Here is a 20,390-nt window from a genome sequence, read left to right on the forward strand (position 1 = left end):
GTGTATTTCTCAGCAGCAGGAGGTGGTGTGCTGTTTGTTGGCGAAGGGATTCTCTGATCCCACTGCAGTCAATGGGATTTCCCACTGATATCAACCCATGCCAGCAGGGTGTAGGCTGCCAGTGGGACTGAAGAATCTGGCTTGAACGGTTGGAGAACTCACCCTCTAAATCCACATGATTGGTGCATAAACCCAACTCACCCATATAATCAGGTTCTAGGAACTAATAACTAAACAAGGTGACATTTTGAAGTTAAGATTAGGTTTGTATTTTTAAATCAGTAAGGAGAGTATTAACAACCACACTGAAGAGTACTAATATGCCTGCTGTGCCTGCAATGAAACAACAAACAAGTACCTTTATTTTTTAAATTGGGCTTTTTTTTACAAAAGGTTCTTTAATAAAAGTATAACAAGTGTTTTGTTAAATTCTTATCCGTCCTTGCTACGTTCGTTTTAAGGATCCACTAAATGAGAGTTGGGTGGGAGACACAGCAGGAGCTGAATGCTGTGACACAACTTACTCACATTACACATTTCTCTGACTATTGCTTTCTCTGTTTCACTCAGGTCATTCTCATAGCTTTCTTCTTTGTCCACTTTCTCGTGCACTTCCACAACCTAAGTTTAAAAATATTTAAAAATGTTATTAGTAGCAGCATACCGCTCAAATAAATTTGAGCTGCCATCAAACAGCAACATCACATATATCACAGATGACATTCAATATATTTGAAAATAAGATTCACCAAGATAGAGACAGATGACAAGTATAGTTTAATTTTGAAATTCAGTATTGGAAAGTCAAGATGAAAATTTGATTGATAATTTATTTTATGTTACATGCTGTAAGTACCTTTTACCCAACAGCCAGGTATGAAATAGTGAAAATATACTGGCTACTATAAATTTAAATATACTGGCTGTATATTTAAATGGTATCAATACTGGTTGATTGCACCAAAACAGCTTGATATCACCTTCCTTATTCCTATCCAGATACTGCATCTACTGACTGACGACAACAAGAGTAAAATGATTTGACAAGTTATTGGAAATTCAATTTCCAAAGTGGGAAAATCCAATGTTTGTGGGAGATCTGAATCCTGTTAAGATGTGATGATTAGTACAGATCGGCACTGTAAATTAATAATCAAATAATGCTGGAAAACACAATGCTGAGATAGAGGTGAACATTGAACATGAATGCGCCTTAGTTCTATTTCGCCTATACATTGCTTTCAAGTAAACTGACAGTTGGGCATATCGAGGTGCAGTTCTTACTGTTGAAACTCTTCTTAATAAAACAAAATACCAATAAATTAAACAGAAATGACAGGGATGATAGCGCCTGCTGGAGTACTGGAACGAAGACAAAGGGAACTTAACTAATTAAACCAAAATGTCACTCCCACAGTGTGGTTAGCACTGCTGCCTCACAGCGCCAAGGACCCAGATTCAATTCCGGCCACGGGTCACTGTTCGTATGGAGTTTGCACATTCTCCCTGTGTCTGTGTGGGTTTCCTCTGAGTTCTCTGATTTCTTCCCACAGTCCAAATTTGGTTGCGTGGCCATGATAAATTGTCCCTTAATGTCAAGGGGATTAGGACGGTATATATCTGGAGTTACGGGGATGGGACAAGACCTATCGGCCAAATGCCTCCTTGTGCACTGTAAATTATACGACTCTTTGATCGTGGATGGCCTGAAGCATGCTGGTGGACACTGTGCACTCCTTCTCCAAGGCCACTCAGCTATAAATGTAGTTGCAGTAGAGGGGCAGAGAGTCAAGTTGGCGACTCCCTTGACCGCGCACTGCCGGTATTTGGGCCGCTTGGCCAGACCCAGGGATAGGCTTATGAAGAGGTCCTCCTCCTTTTTTCATGCACCCCTCCACACTGGCTGTCTTACTGTTTATATGATCCAAAGGACAAAAGGTGTAATTAGTAAAAGAGCTTGAAAAGAAGTAGTGGGAGGGGAGTTTGGCGTCAACAACTGAGCATCTTAATTTGTTTTCCAAATGAATGATATGAATCGTGATGTTTCCCTGCAATTTTCAAACTATAAGGAGAAATTGTCTTAATGCCAAGACACCTTTCATCCCACATTGAATGGAAAATATTGGTATAATGTGTGGTCATGATGGATAAGATGAGATACCTTGTCATAGACAAAAATTCAAATGTGTTAATATTTAAATACTCATTCAGAGTTATCATCGACAGAATATTGCTCTGATATTCTGTACTGTAATGAAGTACACCTTTTGAAAAGCTGACCCATCAGCGGCCCAGGGAAGATTTAGCAAAATTAGCCAAATAGTCCTGTCAAAAACAAAGAATTGAATTTATAAGCCACCTAATTATATACCTCTGAAACATCCCTCAATGCCATACATAAAATGAATTGTATTGTAATGCAGTATGAGCAACATAGATAACTACAGCAACCATTTTACACACAGGATAGCCCATAATTAGTAAATAAGATGAATGACTAATTAATCTTGATATATTGGTGATGACTGGGAGGAATTATAGGCAGTCACTCAGATAATTCCTTACTCTATAGCAAAATACAGTGCTATAGGATCATTAACTAGTTGGCAACTGAGGAGACTCAATAATGGGAATGTTTCCTTATTGAGCCTGATCTTGACTTTATTAACATCCATAGGAATGCATTTCTATCAGAATTCTTTGATTATAATCAGACACTGGGAATCAAGTTGATTTCTCCCTTCTCTTCCAGCTTTGGACATTGAGGATAATTACATTTCCTCCTTGTCACGCTGCCTATGATTTGTTAAGCCCATACAGATCAGGAAGCAAATGTAGATGCTCCCGATAGAAGCAAAATATTGTGGATGCTGGAACTTGAAACAAAAATGCTGGAAAATCTCAGCAGGTCTGACAGCATCTGTGACGAGAGAATAGAGCCAATGTTTCATGTCTGCATGACTCTTCGTCATCACAAGTACCCAGCTCTGATGAAGAGAGCAAGCTGAAACCAAGTGTTGAAACAAAAGGATTGAAAACTCGGGTACCTGCTCCTCCAGAGACAATATACCCAATCTATGACAGAGACTGTAGGTCACGCATTGGCCTCCTCAGTCACCTGAAAACTCATTTTCAGTGTGGAAACCAGTCATCCTCAACTCTGAGGGACTGCCTAAGAAGGAAGGAGACCATCATTGAATCTCTTACACACACTTTTATATCATCATCTCTCATCACTTCCTGCACAAAATCATGTGTCCAGCCCTTACAAATGCCCACTCAGCACACACAGGCATGATCTTCATCTGCTTTGGTATGAGTCCGTCTCATTACATAGGAATGATCACCCACAATGACAGGGAGAGATTGCAGACCAGAGATGGGGACGCTGGAGCTCAGGCCATTCACTCGAGAAGTAGACAGCAGAGCTGGCCGGCAGGGACAGGGGGTGTTCCTATGCTGAAAGTAAGATTGGCATCTCACAGCAGGCCAGGGAGGCCCCATTCACTAGTTTTTGCCCATCCACCAAACTGTGGGTGCTTTTTAATGTAGGTGACCATCAGCCAATCGCTAATTATCTCTTCTCTCCATTAATGCCTCTAGCAACAGAAGGAGGAGACAAGCACCAACCAATCCATCAGCCCCAGCCTCCAGGCCACCTTGGAGCAGGATCCTGAGGACTCACCTGATGTCGAGGCATCACCAGCACAGTCACTCACACTTTGGTGGGACCAGGTTACAAAACATGCATGGGGTGACCATTTGGTGACCATGGCACAGATTTGGGTCCACATCAGGTGGAGGCCATGACAGTAAAAGTCACTGACACAAACAGGGCCCCTGGAGGCCAGACTCAGTGCAGGTTCAATGATGAGCCTCTGGATTTGGCAGGCACAGCAGTCAGGTTTGTCAGAAGCTGCCGGCAAATTGGAGGATGGAGGATGGAGGAGTACGTTCACACTCTGTCTGATATCCAGAACATGCCAGCGCACTGAGGTCACCATGGGAAGGGTAGTGACCACAATGGAATCTTTGTCCACTAGTGTGTGTCAGCTATGCAGGCAGACCCTCACCCCATCACTTTAGCTGCAAATGGGATACATCAGCTGTTAATGTGCAAGGGAAGAGTGACACTTTGTTCTCCCTCCAAAGAACCCCTTCTCTTCGAAGAGTAAGGGAGGGGCCCTTGGGTATCCACAGGGTGGATGTGTGTGAACTGGACACCTGGGACAATCCATCCATGATGCTCCTGGGCTATCCAAATCCCCTGTATCTGTGACCCGAGTAACGCCAGTTGCTCAGGCTGAGGAGAGTGCACCCAACCCACAATAGGACACCCAGAGGAATCAGGATCCTCCAGGCTTCAGCCCTCCAAGGTCATCACACACACAAAAGGGCATAGCGGTCAGCAGGCTACCTCCACCTCTGCTGCTGATGCCAGGGAAACATCTAGGTGTAGCAATAGGGTATGAAGAATTAAGCAACATTGAGGTGACACAGGTGTTCACTTATTGTATATGCTTTTGTAAATATATTTGGTTTATCTGAAATTTGAGTGAATGGCCCTGCTATCTGATTCAATGTTCCAAGTGTGACAATCTCAGCGCAGTGAGTCACCTTTCTATCCATAGCAGAGACATGAGCAAAGCCTCTTGTTCTATGATGGCTGGGTGATGCATATCTTCGATTTGCATTGGACAATCATATCATGTGGTCTCGTGTGTATAGATTTTGTAGTTTGATTTGGTCGATGGCTTCCATGTAATATCTGCCAGCTTTGGGAGCAAGTTACATTTCAAATAGTTGTTGGGGATTTTACATACTCATAGCAGCTTGTAGCGTGATGGTCTGTACAGCTAGACAGCACCGCTGCAGTCGTTCTCATTCTCCACCTGCATGATGCAGGGCTACAGACCTAACTGGCACTTTGTGACTCCTGAAATGCCTGCTAGATGATAAAGAATATACCAGATCAGAAATATACTAGACTCCTGATGCTGGCCTATTAAATGGACCTGAAGGTCTGGCTAGCGTGGTATAACATAATCCCTTGCTGGATTGCTGATTGGTAATCGGCATGGTTATCTGATTGTGACAATGGCATCAGTGTGCCAGGTTTCTTTGTGTTTGTCTGAAACTGCAAGCATGAAAATGTGAAAGCCTCAAATGGGATCAGAGTGAAGCTCCACTACATCTGATATGTCCTCTTTGTTATCAATAAAGTTATTAAGTAATGCCTAAATGCAGTGACGACATTGACAGGATTACCTCACACCTAGATTCCAGTGCTGGAGAGAAACTTGTGAAGCTCCATATGAAGACTGGTCATGAGATTTGTCAATGATCAGATGATGGTGCTGCTGCACTCTGTACACACAAAGGTGACCTGACGCACAGACATGACACTGAGAGTAATAGATCACAGCATCATAAAGAACAATGTCATGCTGAGACTCAGTCTCAAAATGAGTCCTGAACATTATTCTTGCATGAGGGATGGCCTGCAAAGAGATGCCACAGTCCGCATTCAGATCAGAGCTTAGATGTTCATGTGAGAAGCAGTGAGAAATTATTGTCCTCTTTGAGGCTCCCCACAATGTTCCAGACATATTAGCATCAGTGCACTGAGGCTTGCAGTGCTGCTCCTGCCTCTCAAAGGCAGATAAATGTTGCACAATGCTTGAAAAGCCTGCATCATGGCATATGTCTTCACAGTGCATGCTGGTAGAGTTCTTATATTGTGGCATATGGACCACAGGCTGCCGAGCCATGCAAGGACGTGGCCATCATTATACAAGATTGTGACAATGCATTCTGATGACCTTGTGGATAGAAAAGAAGGTGTTAACGTCAAGCCAGCATGGAGGACCCAGGTAAAAGAGGCTTATATGAGCAAGCTGTCATATTACCCTGGAACTTGTGTTGATAAGTATTTCACAGCTACATCTGCCACATCTAGCTCATGCTGTGGCCTCTTCTGGGGCTTCAACATCTTCACCCTCATTGACTTATCCCTCTCAATGCCATCTTACTGGGAGGAAACGTATAGCTCCTCTAACTCTCCATTTAGCAAGTCAAATCTCCTTTAGAGCACCAGGTTAAAAAGCGCAGCAAGCCTCAATGATACACAACACCCTCTGGGGAGACTCACCTGACCAGTCTAGATATTGAAAATGTATCTTCAGCATCCCACTGGACTGCTCAGTCAAACAGCATGTTGCAAAATGCGTGGCGTTGTACCTTTCCTCTGAAGCATTCCATGGCTGTTAGGGGGAGTAGCCTTTGTCACTAAGGAGTGAATCCTGAATACACTGAGAGCCATCGTAGATCTGTGGCACCTGTGAGTGACTCAAGATGTAGGAGTTATGTAAGCTCCCAGGTTATTTCATACAAACCTGCATAATCTGCTTTTGATGATAACAGATCATCTGAACATTGAAAGGGTGAAAGCCATTTTTATTAATGAATCATAGCAGCTTCTGCCAGAGAGCTCTTAAAGCTACTTGTGTGCAATCAATGGCACCTCACACCTCTGGGAAGCTGGAGATCGCTGAAAATCCCGGACTGGCTGGCTTTATCCAGGGAGAAGTGACTGTAATTGTGTGTCTTATTGAAAAGGGCATCAGTAACCCCTCTAATGTGGTTATGAAAGGAGAATTGTGACATTCCACAGATATCCCCAGTGGAGCGCTGGAACGAGTCACTTGGAAAAATGTTGACTGTGGAGATCACTTTTAGAGGCACCAGCAATGGATGGCCTCCCAGGCTGTGTAGCATCAGAAATCCCAAGGGGTGTGGCAGACGTGAACCACCATATCCCTTGACAAGTGAAGGTATCAACAGCGTCTGGTTCTTCTGCAAGTATGGGAAGAATCTTTGGGGCACCCTAGGTCATGTCAAATGCCTCAGTGGAATTGGTCCCCCCTACTCAGCATCAGGGACTTCATAGAGCCCTCTTGCCTTGTCAGACAGTGACGGACCCCTCCTCTCCTTCCGAGGTCCATGGGAACCATGAAAAATGGAGTGTTGCTGCTGCCTTCACTGTGCACTCTTCCTCGTCCCTGGGGATAATTGATTGAATATCGCTCTGTTACAATCACCTAACAAGACTGTGATTTTGCTTTCACGGAGTGGGCTGGATCTGGATGAATATAGCTTGGCACTATGAATCTCAGTCATGGCACTGTCAGGCTGTTTCCTTTGGAGTAAGCACAGCAAGAAGGCTCAACAACACCAGGTTAAAGTCCAACAAGTTTATTTGGTAGCACAAGCCACGAGCTTTCAGAGCGCTGCTCCTTCATCAGGTGAATGAGAGTCGTGTTCACAAATGGAGCACATAAAGACATAAACTCAGTTTACAAAATAATGGTTGGAATGCTAGTCTTCATAGGTAATCAAATCTTAAAGGTACAGACAATGTGAGTGGAGAGAGCGTTAAACACACGTTAAAGAGACATGTATTGTCTCCAGACAGGACAGTTAGTGAGATTTTGCAAGCCGGGGCAAGTCATGGGGGTTACAGGTAGTTGACATGAACCCAAGATCCCGGTTGAGGCCGTCCTCATGTATGCGGAACTTGACTATCAGTTTCTGCTCAGCGACTCTGCGTTGTCATGTGTCCTGAAGGCTGCCTTGGAGAACGCTTACTCGAGGATCAGAGGCTGAATGCCCGTGACTGCTGAAGTGTTCGCCAACAGGAAGAGAACACTCCTGCTTAGTGATTGTCGAACGGTGTTCATTCATCCGTTGTCATAGCATCTGCATGGTCTCCCCAGTGTACCATGCCATGGGACATCCTTTCCTGCAGCGTATCAGGTAGACAACATTGGCCGAGTTGAAGAGTTACATATCCCCAGGACTGCCTTTACTTTCTGACAATGACTACACCATGTACACAGCCCCAGAACTGTGTTTGCTTTCTGCATCCAACTACACTGTGTACTGAGCCCCAGAAATGCCTTTACTTCCTGACAGTGACTACACTGTGTACACAGCCCCAGGCCTGTTTTTTACTTTCTGACAGTGACTACACTGTGTACACAGCTCCAGGCCTGCTTTTTACTTTCTGACAGTGACTACACTGTATACACAGCCCCAGGACTGCTTTAGATTTATGTTGCCTCACCCATTCCTACCCCTTCACCCATATGTGACTGTCCACTTCTCCCCGGGCCTCTGTCTCACCCATATCCCCCAGTCAACAATGTGCTACAAACCACCCTCCATCCCACCTTGCCTTCCCACTGGTCTTGCCTAAGCAGCTTTGGCAGGATGAAGGAGCAGCGCAATGAAATGTAGGCGAGCACCATGTGTACAAGCCTCAAAGTCACAAGTGGACAGCAATTTGCCTGGTGCACACCTGTATGTATTTTTAAATGGAAGTTTAGAATCTGTGGAAACATGATCTCATCCAAGTTGGCAACAAAAGTCTAAAAGTCAGATTATCTGGATAGTTCACTGAGATAAAATCTGAAAGAAATCTCAATTTTCAAATAATTCTGCTTCAGCCAAGATTGAGATGCTCCAATGTATTTTCTTCATATACAAGGTTCATCGAGCTAGAAATCACAGATACAATTAAAGGGCCCGATTTTTACCAATTGGAGGCTAAAGGCCGGATCCGAGCCCAGAATCCTCGTTCCAGCGCGCCCATACGCTTTTTGTTGGCTCCAGTCCGGTCTGTGCTGTGGGCCGGGTTTAGCACTGCCAGAACGATCAGAGCTCTGAACTGCGCATGTGCAGTTTGAAAAAAATCTGAAACAGCGCGCCCGGGCGCGAAAGATAAAACAGAGAGGGGGGGGATGTTCTCCCAAGTCCATCCTCCCCCTCAATCCTCCACGACCTCCCCCCCCAACCAGAGATCCATCTGAGGCCGCCCTCCTCCTCCAGCAGACGCCAGCAGAAGATCAGGAAGGCTGTCCAACAAGTGCAGTAAGAAATCTCATAACACCAGGTTAAACTCCAACAGGACTTTAACCTGGTGTTGTGAGTCTTCTTACTGTGTTACCCCAGTCCAACGCCCGCATCTCCACATCAACGAGTGCAGGTCAGAAGGATGGTGGATGGAGAGCAGGTAGATTGGGGGTATGCTCTGCCAAGGGGGGGGGCCTGCCTCCCGGGGGGGAGGGGGGGGCGGGGTCTGACCGTGGTCGGGGGGGGGAGGTCTGCTGGGAGCGCCTGCCTCCCGAGGGGGTTTGATCGTGGAGGGAGTGGGGGGCTGCCTCCCGCGGGGGGAGGGTGGACCACAGGGGGATGTGCTCTGCTGAGGGGGGCCTTCCTCCTGGAGGGGATCCAATCGTGGTGGGGGGTGTGCCAGGGGAGGTCTGCCTCCCATGGGGTTCGGATCGCAGGGGGACGCGTCTGCCGGGGTGGTTAGCACGGGGTCCGCGAAGGACGTTCGAGGAGGATGGGCTTCGGAGGTTCCCCTGCAGAATAAGAATCTGCTTCGGATTTTTATTCTAATGGTTGATAACAGCGCGGATCCGGAACGGATCCGAAAATGGTAAATTGGGATTTGGCAGTAGAGTTGGGTGCGCGGTTCATTAAGTCGATTTAAATGCACGTTAATGCAGTTAAATCGTCGGGCCGCCCAATTGGGGCACGGACCGGGTCCGCACCCAAATTGAGTGCCGGTAAAGGCGCGATCTGCTTGGTTTTGGGTGCAGATCGCGTTACAGGCCCAACGCTCACATTTACTGCAATTTTACGCCTGAAAACGGGTGCAAATATTTGGTAAAATTGGGCCCAAAGACTCCAGTCACTGAATCTCACTTGGATGAGTTTTCAGATGCTTCAGTAGCCTTGTCTACAGCAAGGCAATGAGCTGACATTCTTTAAAACTGCAGGGGTAGCCATCGTGATTCATATATTTTGTGTTCATTTACCATCTTAAACTTCATTTGACATTTTTCCTTCTGGTACACAAAATCAAACAGTTTAATGTGCTCCTAACAGTGGATCTTAAAATCTCTGTGCTTCCTGAAGGTCCTCGCACAAGTGTCAGAAGAACACTTGAAATACTCTAGGTTTCCATGCTGACACTTTAGGTGTTTCTTTAAATGGGCATTGCTAATATAGGTTTCTGTGCAACCATCAGTTATACATCAGAAACATTTCTGTCCCAAATGTTGGTTTGTAGATCAGACCTTAGGGTAAAAGTCTTTGGATGTTCCTCTTGATCACACTTCTGACCCGTGTGGACAATCAGTTCTTTCTGCAGTTTTCAAATTCTGGTGAACATGGCCAAATACTTTGGGTGATCACAAGGAATGGGTTTTAGTAACTTGTCCTCCATTCTCTGGTTGTGATGAATGATGGTTTAATTAGTGCATGGCGTGTTCATTAGATTTGAAATGGGGGTGTGATTCCAGCCAGCTTGGGTTTTAATGAGTATTCATGAGATGCAAATACATGCACAGTTCCCACCATGGCAGGGAAGGTACCCTGACCCACCATGAGACACGGTATGGAAAATTGTGAACTGTTTTCACATCAGCAGGAAATAAGCTTTGGCCTCAATCAGAACTTTGTAGTCCCACCACCATGTTATTTGTCCAGTAAGTGATTGAGGTTTCTTAGCTGCCGTTGGGAATATTCTAAGGTTCAATTGGGAATATTCCTGAGAAAATCTGTAACAACAAACTAATTTTTGTCTGGGTGGGTGTATTAATGACTGATCTAACTCTGCAATGTTGTAACATTGTTTGAGTGTGACCAGTACCTTGATAGCATGAACCACAGCCTCAGGTTTCTGAGTCGGTGAACTAAATCCACATTTCCCATCTTGAAGGCTTGGAGATGACAAAGTCCCATCAGTTCCTGACATCCGCCTAAATGGAGCCTGTAAAGAATAACAAATACATTATGAATTTTAGTACTATTGCTTTATATTAAATTATTTCAGATGGTGCATGCTGAAGAAATGAGCTGCATGCAGTCCTATGCATCACCTGTACAGAATAGACTCTAGTTATTGGTCAGCTACTATGCATTGTAATATCTCCTTCTGAAAGATGCAAGCAACCCTTGTAACGTTTACTTGTCAAAAATAATGTATATCTTCCCATCAAAAACAGACCCAGACAGAAAATTAACAGTATATAAAAATACGCAGTTCAACCAACCCATCGGTAGAGTAACCAAACATAACAGAAGCAGAAAAATTTCACATACTCCCTGCTGGAAGTCAATCCCAAGAGACATCGAAACATGGAAACATGTGCCTTCTGAATAGAAGTTCAAACTCAATTAGTCATCGTTTATTGAGCCAAGGTTGTTGAAGCACACACAAGGTGATAGTTTGACGGCTGATATTCGTGTACAATTTCTCCAGCTGCACTTTCTCTGTCCTCTTGAACCACGAGGGTCAAATTCATGACACATTTATCCTCATATAGTTGCTTTGAGAAATACTCTTGTGACCACCTGATTTACAATAAAAAGAGGAAAATAGCAAATGCATTGGTGCTTTTATTGCTATGTGGCACCAATTTTTCCACGGATGAAAGAATGCCTAAACTTGCACAATTAAAAAGTAAGATTTTGACAGAACAAGGTTTTATTGACAGGAACAGGAACTGAGAGATTGTGGTTGATATTGAAAGATTTGAATGATTTTGTAAGATTGATACTTTGAAGCTAACTAATTTTCTAAAATGTTGGATGGGAAGGATCAAAATTTGATTGGCTCTTTACAAATATTAGGAATTTGTGTGTGGCACGTGTGTCCGTAAATGTACATGTCCATGTATGTGAAATGTATCCTTCCATCACATGCAAGAGTTAGACCTGAGAATATTGGCATAGCAGTAATGTTACTGGGCTAATAATCCAAAGGGTAAGACTAATGCTCCAGAGACTTTGGTTGGACTTTACTCCAGAGAGCATTATAATCTAACAGTCCTGTGGCTCTGCAGCAACTTAATATTCATAGAATCATACAATCCCTACAGTGCAGAAGGAGGCTGTACGGCACATTGAGCCTGCAACAACACCAAACCCACAAGGCCCTATCCCCATAACCCCACGTAGTCTCTCTGACACTGAGGGTCAATTTAGTAAGGCAATCCACCTAACGCATAGATTTTGGGCTGCTAGAGGAAACTGGAGCACCCAGAGGAAACCCCCACAGACATGCAGAGAACATGCAAACTTCACACAGACAGTGACCCGAGGCCGGAATTGATCCTGAATCCCTGGCGCTATGAGGCAGCAATGCTAACCGTTGTGCCACCATCCCTTCCATTCGTTGATACATAAGTTATCTTGAAATAGCACATCCACTCCCATCTCCCCAGGCAAAATAGCCTAGCGGTAATTTCACTGGGCTAGTTATCCCAGGATAATTCTCTTTGGATGTGGGTCCAAATCCCATCGTGGGAGCTGGTGGAATTTGAATTAAATTAATTTGCAACCTCAGTACTGGTGACCATAAAACTGTCATCGATTGTTGGGTTGTTAAAAACCCATCTGGATCACTAATGTCCTTAGGGAAGGAAATCTGCCCTCCTTAACTGGTCTGGCTGACATGTGACTCCAGACCCCCAGCAATGTGGTTGATTGCCTTTTTAAATGGCCTAACTGATTATTTAGTTCAAGGGTAATTTGTGATGGACCTTGCCAGCCATGTCCACACTCCAGGAAAGAACATAGGGAAATAAATTTGTGGAGAAAGTCCAACCTCCAAGAGCTGTCAGCCAATCAGATGGCCAGCTTTCTTCTTCCTGCCCAGCCTGCTGTTCACATGTGCTCACATTGTCTGCATCTTTAAGACTTGAATAGCAGGTTAGCTGTAAAGGCTTGCATTCTAATCAGTATTCTGTAAACTGTGTGTGCCTCTTTATGTCCTTCTCTGATCAGAACCTTCCACACACCTGACAAAGGAACAGCGTTTCTGAAAGCTTGTGGGTTTACTATCAAATAAACTTGTTGGACTTTAACCTGGTGCTGTGAGACTTCTTACTGTCTCAGCTCAACACCCATGAATACAGGAGTTGGGATGTCTTCTTGAAGTTGTACAAGATATTGGTAAGGCCACACTTGGGATACAGTGTGCAATTCTGGTCACCCTATTATAGAAAGGATATTATTAAACTAGAAAAGGTGCAGAAAAGATTTACTAGGGTGCTACTGGGACTTGATGGATTGAGTTATAATAGAGGCTGAATAGACTGGGACTTTTTCTCTGGAACGTAGGAGGCTGAGGGGTGATCTTATAGAGGTCTATAAAATAATGAAGGGCATTGAGAAGATAAATAGTTAATATCTTTTCCCAAAGGTAGGGAAGTCTAAAACTAGAGGGCATAGGTTTAAGGTGAGAGGGGAAAGATACAGAGTGTCCAGAGGGGCAATTTTTTCACACAGAAGGTGGTGGGTGTCTGGAACAATCTGCCAGAGGTGATAGTAGAGGTGGGTACAATTTTATCTTTTAAAAAGCATTTAGATAGTTGCATGGGTATGATGGATATAGAGGGATATGGGCCAAATGTGGGCAATTGGGATTAGTTTAGGGGTTTTAAAAAAAAGGGTGGCATGGACAAGTTGAGCCAAAGGGCCTGTTTCCATGCTGTAAACCTCGATGACTCTATGACTTTATGAGGTCAAACCTGGTTAACGGAAGCAGGCGTACGGGGAGCAATCTGCTGGGCAAGGTCTACCTCTCGAATCATACAATGTCTATACTGCAGAAGGAGGCCATTCGGCCCATTGAGTCTGCACCGACCACAATCCCATCAGAGTCCTATTCCTGTAACCTCACATATTTACGCTGCTAATCCCCCTGACACTAGGGTCAATTTAGAAAGGCCAATCAATCAATGAAAAGGCCTGAGTGGTAGAGTTTATCAGGCAGACCAATATGACGCTGACAGGAAGGAACTGGAAATTAGCGGTCTCTTTTGATGATTCTGTGAGATAAAAAAGGGGAACTGTTTGTTCAGAATATCTTAGCAGTCAATAGAAAATAAAAAAGATAGATCTACCACTCTGAGAGATCATTTAAAAATCAATAGTGAGGCCTTAGTTCTCACCACGGAGAATTCTAACTTTGCAGATTGACACTGGGACTGATGACAGGATAGCAGGGACAGTCTGCACGCATGAGGGACTTTATTGAAGAACTTCAAACCCTTTTCTTTAACAGCTTGTCAGGGAAACCTTCAGGTGGAAATATTATAATGGATTTGTTGCTAACTAATGAGAAAAGATTAATAAGCTAAATTGAATAAAGGGAATAATTAGGAACTGCTAATCATAACATTGCTATGTTTAAAGTTTAAATAAGGAAAGGAGGAATGATAAAAACATTGGATTAAAGGATTGAAATATCACACGAAAGGTGTAAAATGGGAAGAATTATTCAGGTGTTATTATTAGGTGGAAAATGAGAATGCTTTAAGGATTACTGTTTTACATTACAGCTTATCCCAGAAACAAGTCAAGGAGAAGATAAAAGTTGAACCTACATGGAGAAAGCAATCAGAAAGAAACAAAGAGGCTATAAACCTCTGAATACAGGGATAAAGTGGGATTGCAAAACATGTCAAACCAACCAGAGGAATTCAAGAAATTAATCAGAGACAAAGGGAGAGTGGAATTGAATAAAAATAGTCACCAGTAAGGGTTAATTACACATCATGTCTGGAAACGGGGATGACAATTGTCCCCTTTGGACAGGTTTAGGATTAATGGTAGCTTTTAAAATGACAGAGGGAGACAAGCTGGGCAGATATAAGGAGGTCATTCCAGAGGACTGGGATGTGGAGGTTGGAAGAAAGCTCCTGATGAAGTAGGAGGTGAGAGGAGAATGGAGAACCATGGGGCCAGATTTTCAAAGGGTGGGAACCTGATATCTGGATGAATTCCAGCTCCTGACCCTATGTCTGAACTGCGTCCCTCTCACAATGCTCTCTTGAACTGTCAATGGGCGGATTGAACAGGAGGCCTCCAGGTCTCCAAGAGTGGGAGCTTCCTGCCTGATGCTAGTGACAAAAGCAAGCTGCAGCCATATTGGGGGTTAGCAGAGCCTTGCTGAAGAGAGCAGGAACCGTGTGAAAGGACCAGAAGGATAAATACTGTGCAAAATGGAAAGGGACACCAAGTCGAGTGTTCAAGCCAGCATAGGTGACCCTTCAAATTTCACACAGAAAAAATCAGATGGGACTAAATTTTCTTTTGCCCTACAATGACTCCAATAGCGGTGCACAAAAGTGTTCCAGAATGTTTGCCTTTGTCCCAAAAAACATTGAAAATTCCATTCTGTCCTGGACAGGCTATTTATCAAGCTCTGTAAGGAGCTTAATTGACCCTAATTGGCAGGAAGAGGCTTTCTCATTCCCTCCCTCCTGGAGACCCTTTGAAATTTGCAAACTGTCTGGAGGCGGCAGGTTCCCTACCCACTCAAAGATCAAAGAACAACACAGCACGGGAAACAGGCCCTTCGGCCCAATGAGCCCGTGCCGCCAGCAATTGAAAATCCAGCCCATGGTGTCCAAATATTGCAGATGTATTTCAAGTTTGACTAGCCGGATTGACTTCCTTGATGAAGTAAGGGAGACTGTTGATGTGGAGTTGTCGATAATGTTGTGCATAACAAATGGCAGTTGACAAGTTACCACACAATGCACTTGCTATTTCAAAGATTGTGTATCATGTGCACACTGTATACAGGGTAGTCCTATGTTCCTAAGGGATGAAAAGCAGAAAATGAATGTGAATGATCGTACATCAGACTGAAGAGAAGTACACAGTGGTGGTTCCCAGGGTCAGTATTAGGACCATTAATACTTCCTCCAAGCTGTGTGGTCACTCAGCAAGCTGGATTGTACCATCGCACATGGTATTAAAGAAACTGATTACAACAGTAAGATCAGTTGGAGGGTCGGGCAGAGATTCAAGGCCCAACATCAAAGGCCTGAGCTGCTGGAGAGAGAAAGAGTGGGAAAATGCAGTTGCGATTGGAGCAGAAGTGAATTTGGGAGTGAGGGAATCAACAATTAGAGGAGCAATGAGCTATGGAATGAATGAATCTGTGATTGGAGGAATGTCACATAGGAGGGAGGCAATCTGTGATTGGAGAAATGAGCTCCAGCAGGGATGGGGGAAGACATGTCCCAAATGTAGCACGCAGAGAGAAAGCAAAATGGCAAAGATAATGAAGTAGGGTGGCAGAAAGATTCATGGATGGAATAAAGACCTCGGCGGTGATCTTACTGCTCGTCCTGCCAGTTGATCAGTATGGCAAGCCTGTAAGATTGGGAGAGAGGTGAAAAATTGGGTTTGCACCCTGTTGTTTTATCTCTTGCGATGTTACCAACCCCATTTTGCCAGCAACCAGTTTTGTATCCATCTCAATTCACTACCTCCAGTCCCATGTCCTTTAATTTTATAATCTCTTTTATGGTTCCTTGTCAAAAGCCTTCTGAAAGACCATTTAATTTGCATGCACTGGCTCCCCCCATCAACATAGAACATAGAACACTACAGCACAAACAGGCCCTTCAGCCCACAAGTTGCGCCAATCACATCTATACCTACCAAGCCATAGAACTATCTGTAACTCCCAATGCCATTAGATCCCATATACTCATCCAGAAGTCTTTTAAAAGACCCCAGCGAGTTCGCCGCCACCACCACCGACGGCAGCCAATTCCATTCACTCACCACCCTCTGAGTGAAAAACTTACCCCTAACATCTCCTCTGTACTTGCTTCCCAGCACCTTAAACCTGTGTCCTCTCGTAACGACCATTTCAGCCCTGGGAAATAGCCTCCGAGAATCCACCCCATCTATTCTTCCTGAAGGACGTGGAAGCTATTGAAAGGGTACAGAGGAGATTTACAAGGATGTTGCCTGGATTGGGAGGCATGCCTTGTGAAGATAGGTTGAGGGAGCTGGGACTCTTCTCCCTGGAGAGACGAAGGTTGAGAGGCGACCTGATAGAGGTTTATAAGATGTTGAGAGGAATAGATGGGGTTGATTCTCGGAGGCTATTTCCCAGGGCTGAAATGGTCGCTACGAGAGGACACAGATTTAAGGTGCAGGGAAGCAAGTATAGAGGAGATGTTAGGGGTAAGTTTTTCACTCAGAGGGTGGTGAGTGAATGGAATCGGCTGCTGTCGGTGGTGGTGGAGGTGAACTCGCTGGGGTCTTTTAAAAGACTTCTGGATGAGTATATGGGATCTAATGGCATTGGGAGTTACAGATAGGTCTATGGCTTAGTAGGTATACAAGTGATCAGCGCAACTAGTGGGCCGAAGGGCCTGTTTGTGCTGTAGTGTTCTATGTTCTGTGATTGGAGAATTGAACACATCAATTGAACACAATCAACAACTCTCATAGTTGCATACTCAAAGAATTCCAGTCAAATTGTCAAGCATGATTTCCCTTTTGTAAATCCATGCTGACTCTGTCCAATCCTGCCACTGTTTCCAAGTACTCTGCAATTAATTATTTTATATTGGGCTCTAGCATATTTCCCACTACCGAGGTCAGGCTGGCTGGTCTATAGTTCCCTGTTTTCTATCTACCTCCCTCTTAAAATAGTGGGATTACATCAGCCACCCTCCATTCCACAGGAACTGTTCCAGAGTCTATAGAATCTTGAAAGATTACCATTAAAGCCTATTTCTGGTGCTGCTTCCTTATGTACTCTGGGATGTAGACAATCATGGGGATTTATCGGCTTTCAATCCCATCAATTTCTCCAACATAATTTTCCAGCTAGCATTGATTTCCTTTAGTTGCTCCCTCTCACTAAACCCTGTGCTCCTTAACATTTCTGGTATATTACTTGTGTCTTCCTTTGTGAAAACAGAACCAAAGCATGTGTTCAGTGGGTCAACCATTTCTTTGTTCCCCACTATAAATTCCCCTGTTTCTGAATTTAAGGGACCTACGTTTGTCTTCACTAATCTTTTTCTCTTCACATATCTATAGAAGCTTTCACAATCAGTTTTTATGTCTGGCAAGTTTGCTCTCATCATCCATTTTCCTCATTCCTAATCAATACCTCTGTCCTCCTTTGCTGAATTCTAAATTGCTCCTAATCTTCAAGTCTGCTGTTTTGTTCTGGCCAATTTTTTGCCCCTTCTTTGGATCTAATGGTATCTCTAATTTCCCTTGTATGCCATAGTTTGGCCACCTTTCCCGTTTTATTTTTACATTAGACAGGGATGAACAATTGTTGCAGTTCACAACGATAGTTCAGTTCAATGTCATCCTTTTAAACAGTGTTCACCAATCCTTCATAGCAAACTCGCACTTCATACCATCATAGTTTCCTTTATTTAGATTCAGGACACTAGTTTCAGAATCAACTATGTCACTCTCCATCTTGATGAAGAATTCTATCATATTATGGCCGCTCATCCCTAAGTGGCCTCAAGCAACTAGATTGCTAATTATTACATTCTCGTTACACAATGCCTATCTAGAATGGCCTATTGTCTAATTGGTTCCTCAATCCAGAAAACTATCCCCTACACACTCCAGAAATTTCTCTTCTGCAAGATTGTTACTTATTTGATTTGACCAATCTATCTGCAGTGGCTATAAGATAATAACTTATTGGTTACAAAATGCTTTGGACTATCCTGAGACTGTGAAAGGCAATCCATAAATGCAACTTTCTTTTTCATTTTGTAAATGATATTATTATTCTTTATTTCAATTTCCTCTTCAGTTTCCCAGTTATGGCTTGCTAAATTTTCCACCTCTTTACACTTTCTTTAATATCTCTACTTCAGTCCCTTTCCCATGAGTACCATGCATTTCTTTTTCAACCATACCCAAGTGAGTCCAATTGAAAGAACATTGGACAGACAGTGGAAGGTCCTAAAGAAATCCTGAAGCAAAGAGAGATTTACAAGAGCAACAGGAGCTTTGAGGCAACATTTGTACGTTATAAGGAATACTGATACAACTGTCTCCACAGCAGAGCATATCAAGAAAAACAGGGCTAGTTTAATAGCTAATGAGCTATTATAAAAGACTATAATTCTCCCAAGGTTTCATCACCTCTTCATTCCTTGACCAATCCTCAGCTCATTTCACTGACAATCCTTTCCATTCTAACTGGAATTCTATTTGCAACACCTTTAATCTTGACCACTGAAGTGTGGAGTGATGCTTATACAGTGCCTCCACTTTGACACACAATCTCTCAGCAATACCTAGCCTTTCCAAATGATCTTTTTCGCTATTAAGAAGTAACCTTACTTTGGTTAGGATACTCTGCTTTGGAGACAGCTCCTTCTTGTGTTCTTTCTAACTTTCTCAATGGCTTTACTAGATGTCTGGTCAGAATTTTGCTGCTCTTGCAAATCTCTCTACTCAATCTTCAAAATTCCTTCAGGGTTATCCTTTATCTATCCCATGTCTTTTGTGGCCTTCGAAACAGAATCACCGTAAGTAATTCTTCCATATTTACCAAAATCAAAACGTTTTGTTGTCTAACCTCACTGTCAAAATTTCATAACATGTTTCCTGCATGACCTTAATATCTCTGGTAATTCATTTTCTCTGAGCGTATTTCTTCTGTGTGTCACACAACATTAATTGTAACCAACAGAAATGTATCATTGCCTGAAGGCAAGCTTGTTAATTTATTAATGCAATCGGCAGGACGGAAAAATAAACTGGATTGTAATGTGAATTGGACAATTGGATAATTATCTGTAAATTCCTAATTTGAGGTCAGCAGGTAAGGCAGCATCCATGGAGAGAAACGTTTTGGAGAAGGTAGAAATAACTTGGCAAGGGTGTGGAAACCAGGAGGTAATATTATAGAGATCCCATGAAGCACAGAATACTGGGAGAGACAGATAGAACCAGAGCAGCAAACAGAAAAGTATTAGGTGGTTTCAGCGAAAAAGGAAAATAATAATGGCTAAATTAGAATTGCAGTATATATGAGTATTGTAAATAACAATGGTGAGTTACAGATAGGATTTGGGAGTCCTTGTTCAAGATTCTCTTAAGGTTAACGTGCAGGTTCAGTCAGCAGTTAGGAAGGCAAATGCAGTGTTAGCATTCATGCTGAGAGGGCTAGAATACGAGAGCAGGGTCGTACTTCTGAGGCTGTATAAGGCTCAGGTCAGGCCCCACTTAGAGTATTGTGAGCAATTTTGGGACCCATATCTAAGGAAGGATGTGCTGGCCTTGGAAAGAGTCCAGAAGAGGTTCACAAGAATGATCTTTGGAATGAAGAACTTATCGTATGAGAAATGACTGAGGACTCTGGATGTGTACTTGTTGGAGTTTAGAAGGATGAGGGGGAATCTTATTGAAACTTACAGGATACTGCAAGGCCTGGATAGAGTAGATATGGAGACGATGTTTCCACTAGTAGGAATAACTAGAACCAGAGGCCTCAGGCTAAAGTCAGGATCCTT

The 20,390-nt window shown here is 43.5% G+C and overlaps 1 protein-coding gene across 1 annotated transcript in view; it reads right to left on the reverse strand.

Moving 5' to 3' along the window:
* Positions 1-456: 456 nt before the first annotated feature.
* The window catches only part of LOC145350926 (coiled-coil domain-containing protein 85A-like), a 610,627-nt gene continuing 590,693 nt past the window's right edge, over positions 457-20,390 (reverse strand). Inside the window, exons 3-4 of the mRNA XM_080200399.1 lie at positions 10,721-10,840; positions 457-621 (exon numbers count right to left, since the gene is read on the reverse strand). Coding sequence (XP_080056525.1) covers positions 457-621; positions 10,721-10,840 — 285 coding nt within the window. The remainder of the gene's footprint in view (positions 622-10,720; positions 10,841-20,390) is intronic.

The sequence above is a fragment of the Carcharhinus amblyrhynchos genome, chromosome 12 (assembly GCF_965287045.1).
Source record: "Carcharhinus amblyrhynchos chromosome 12, sCarAmb.v2.hapA, whole genome shotgun sequence".
Classification (NCBI taxonomy): domain Eukaryota; kingdom Metazoa; phylum Chordata; class Chondrichthyes; order Carcharhiniformes; family Carcharhinidae; genus Carcharhinus; species Carcharhinus amblyrhynchos.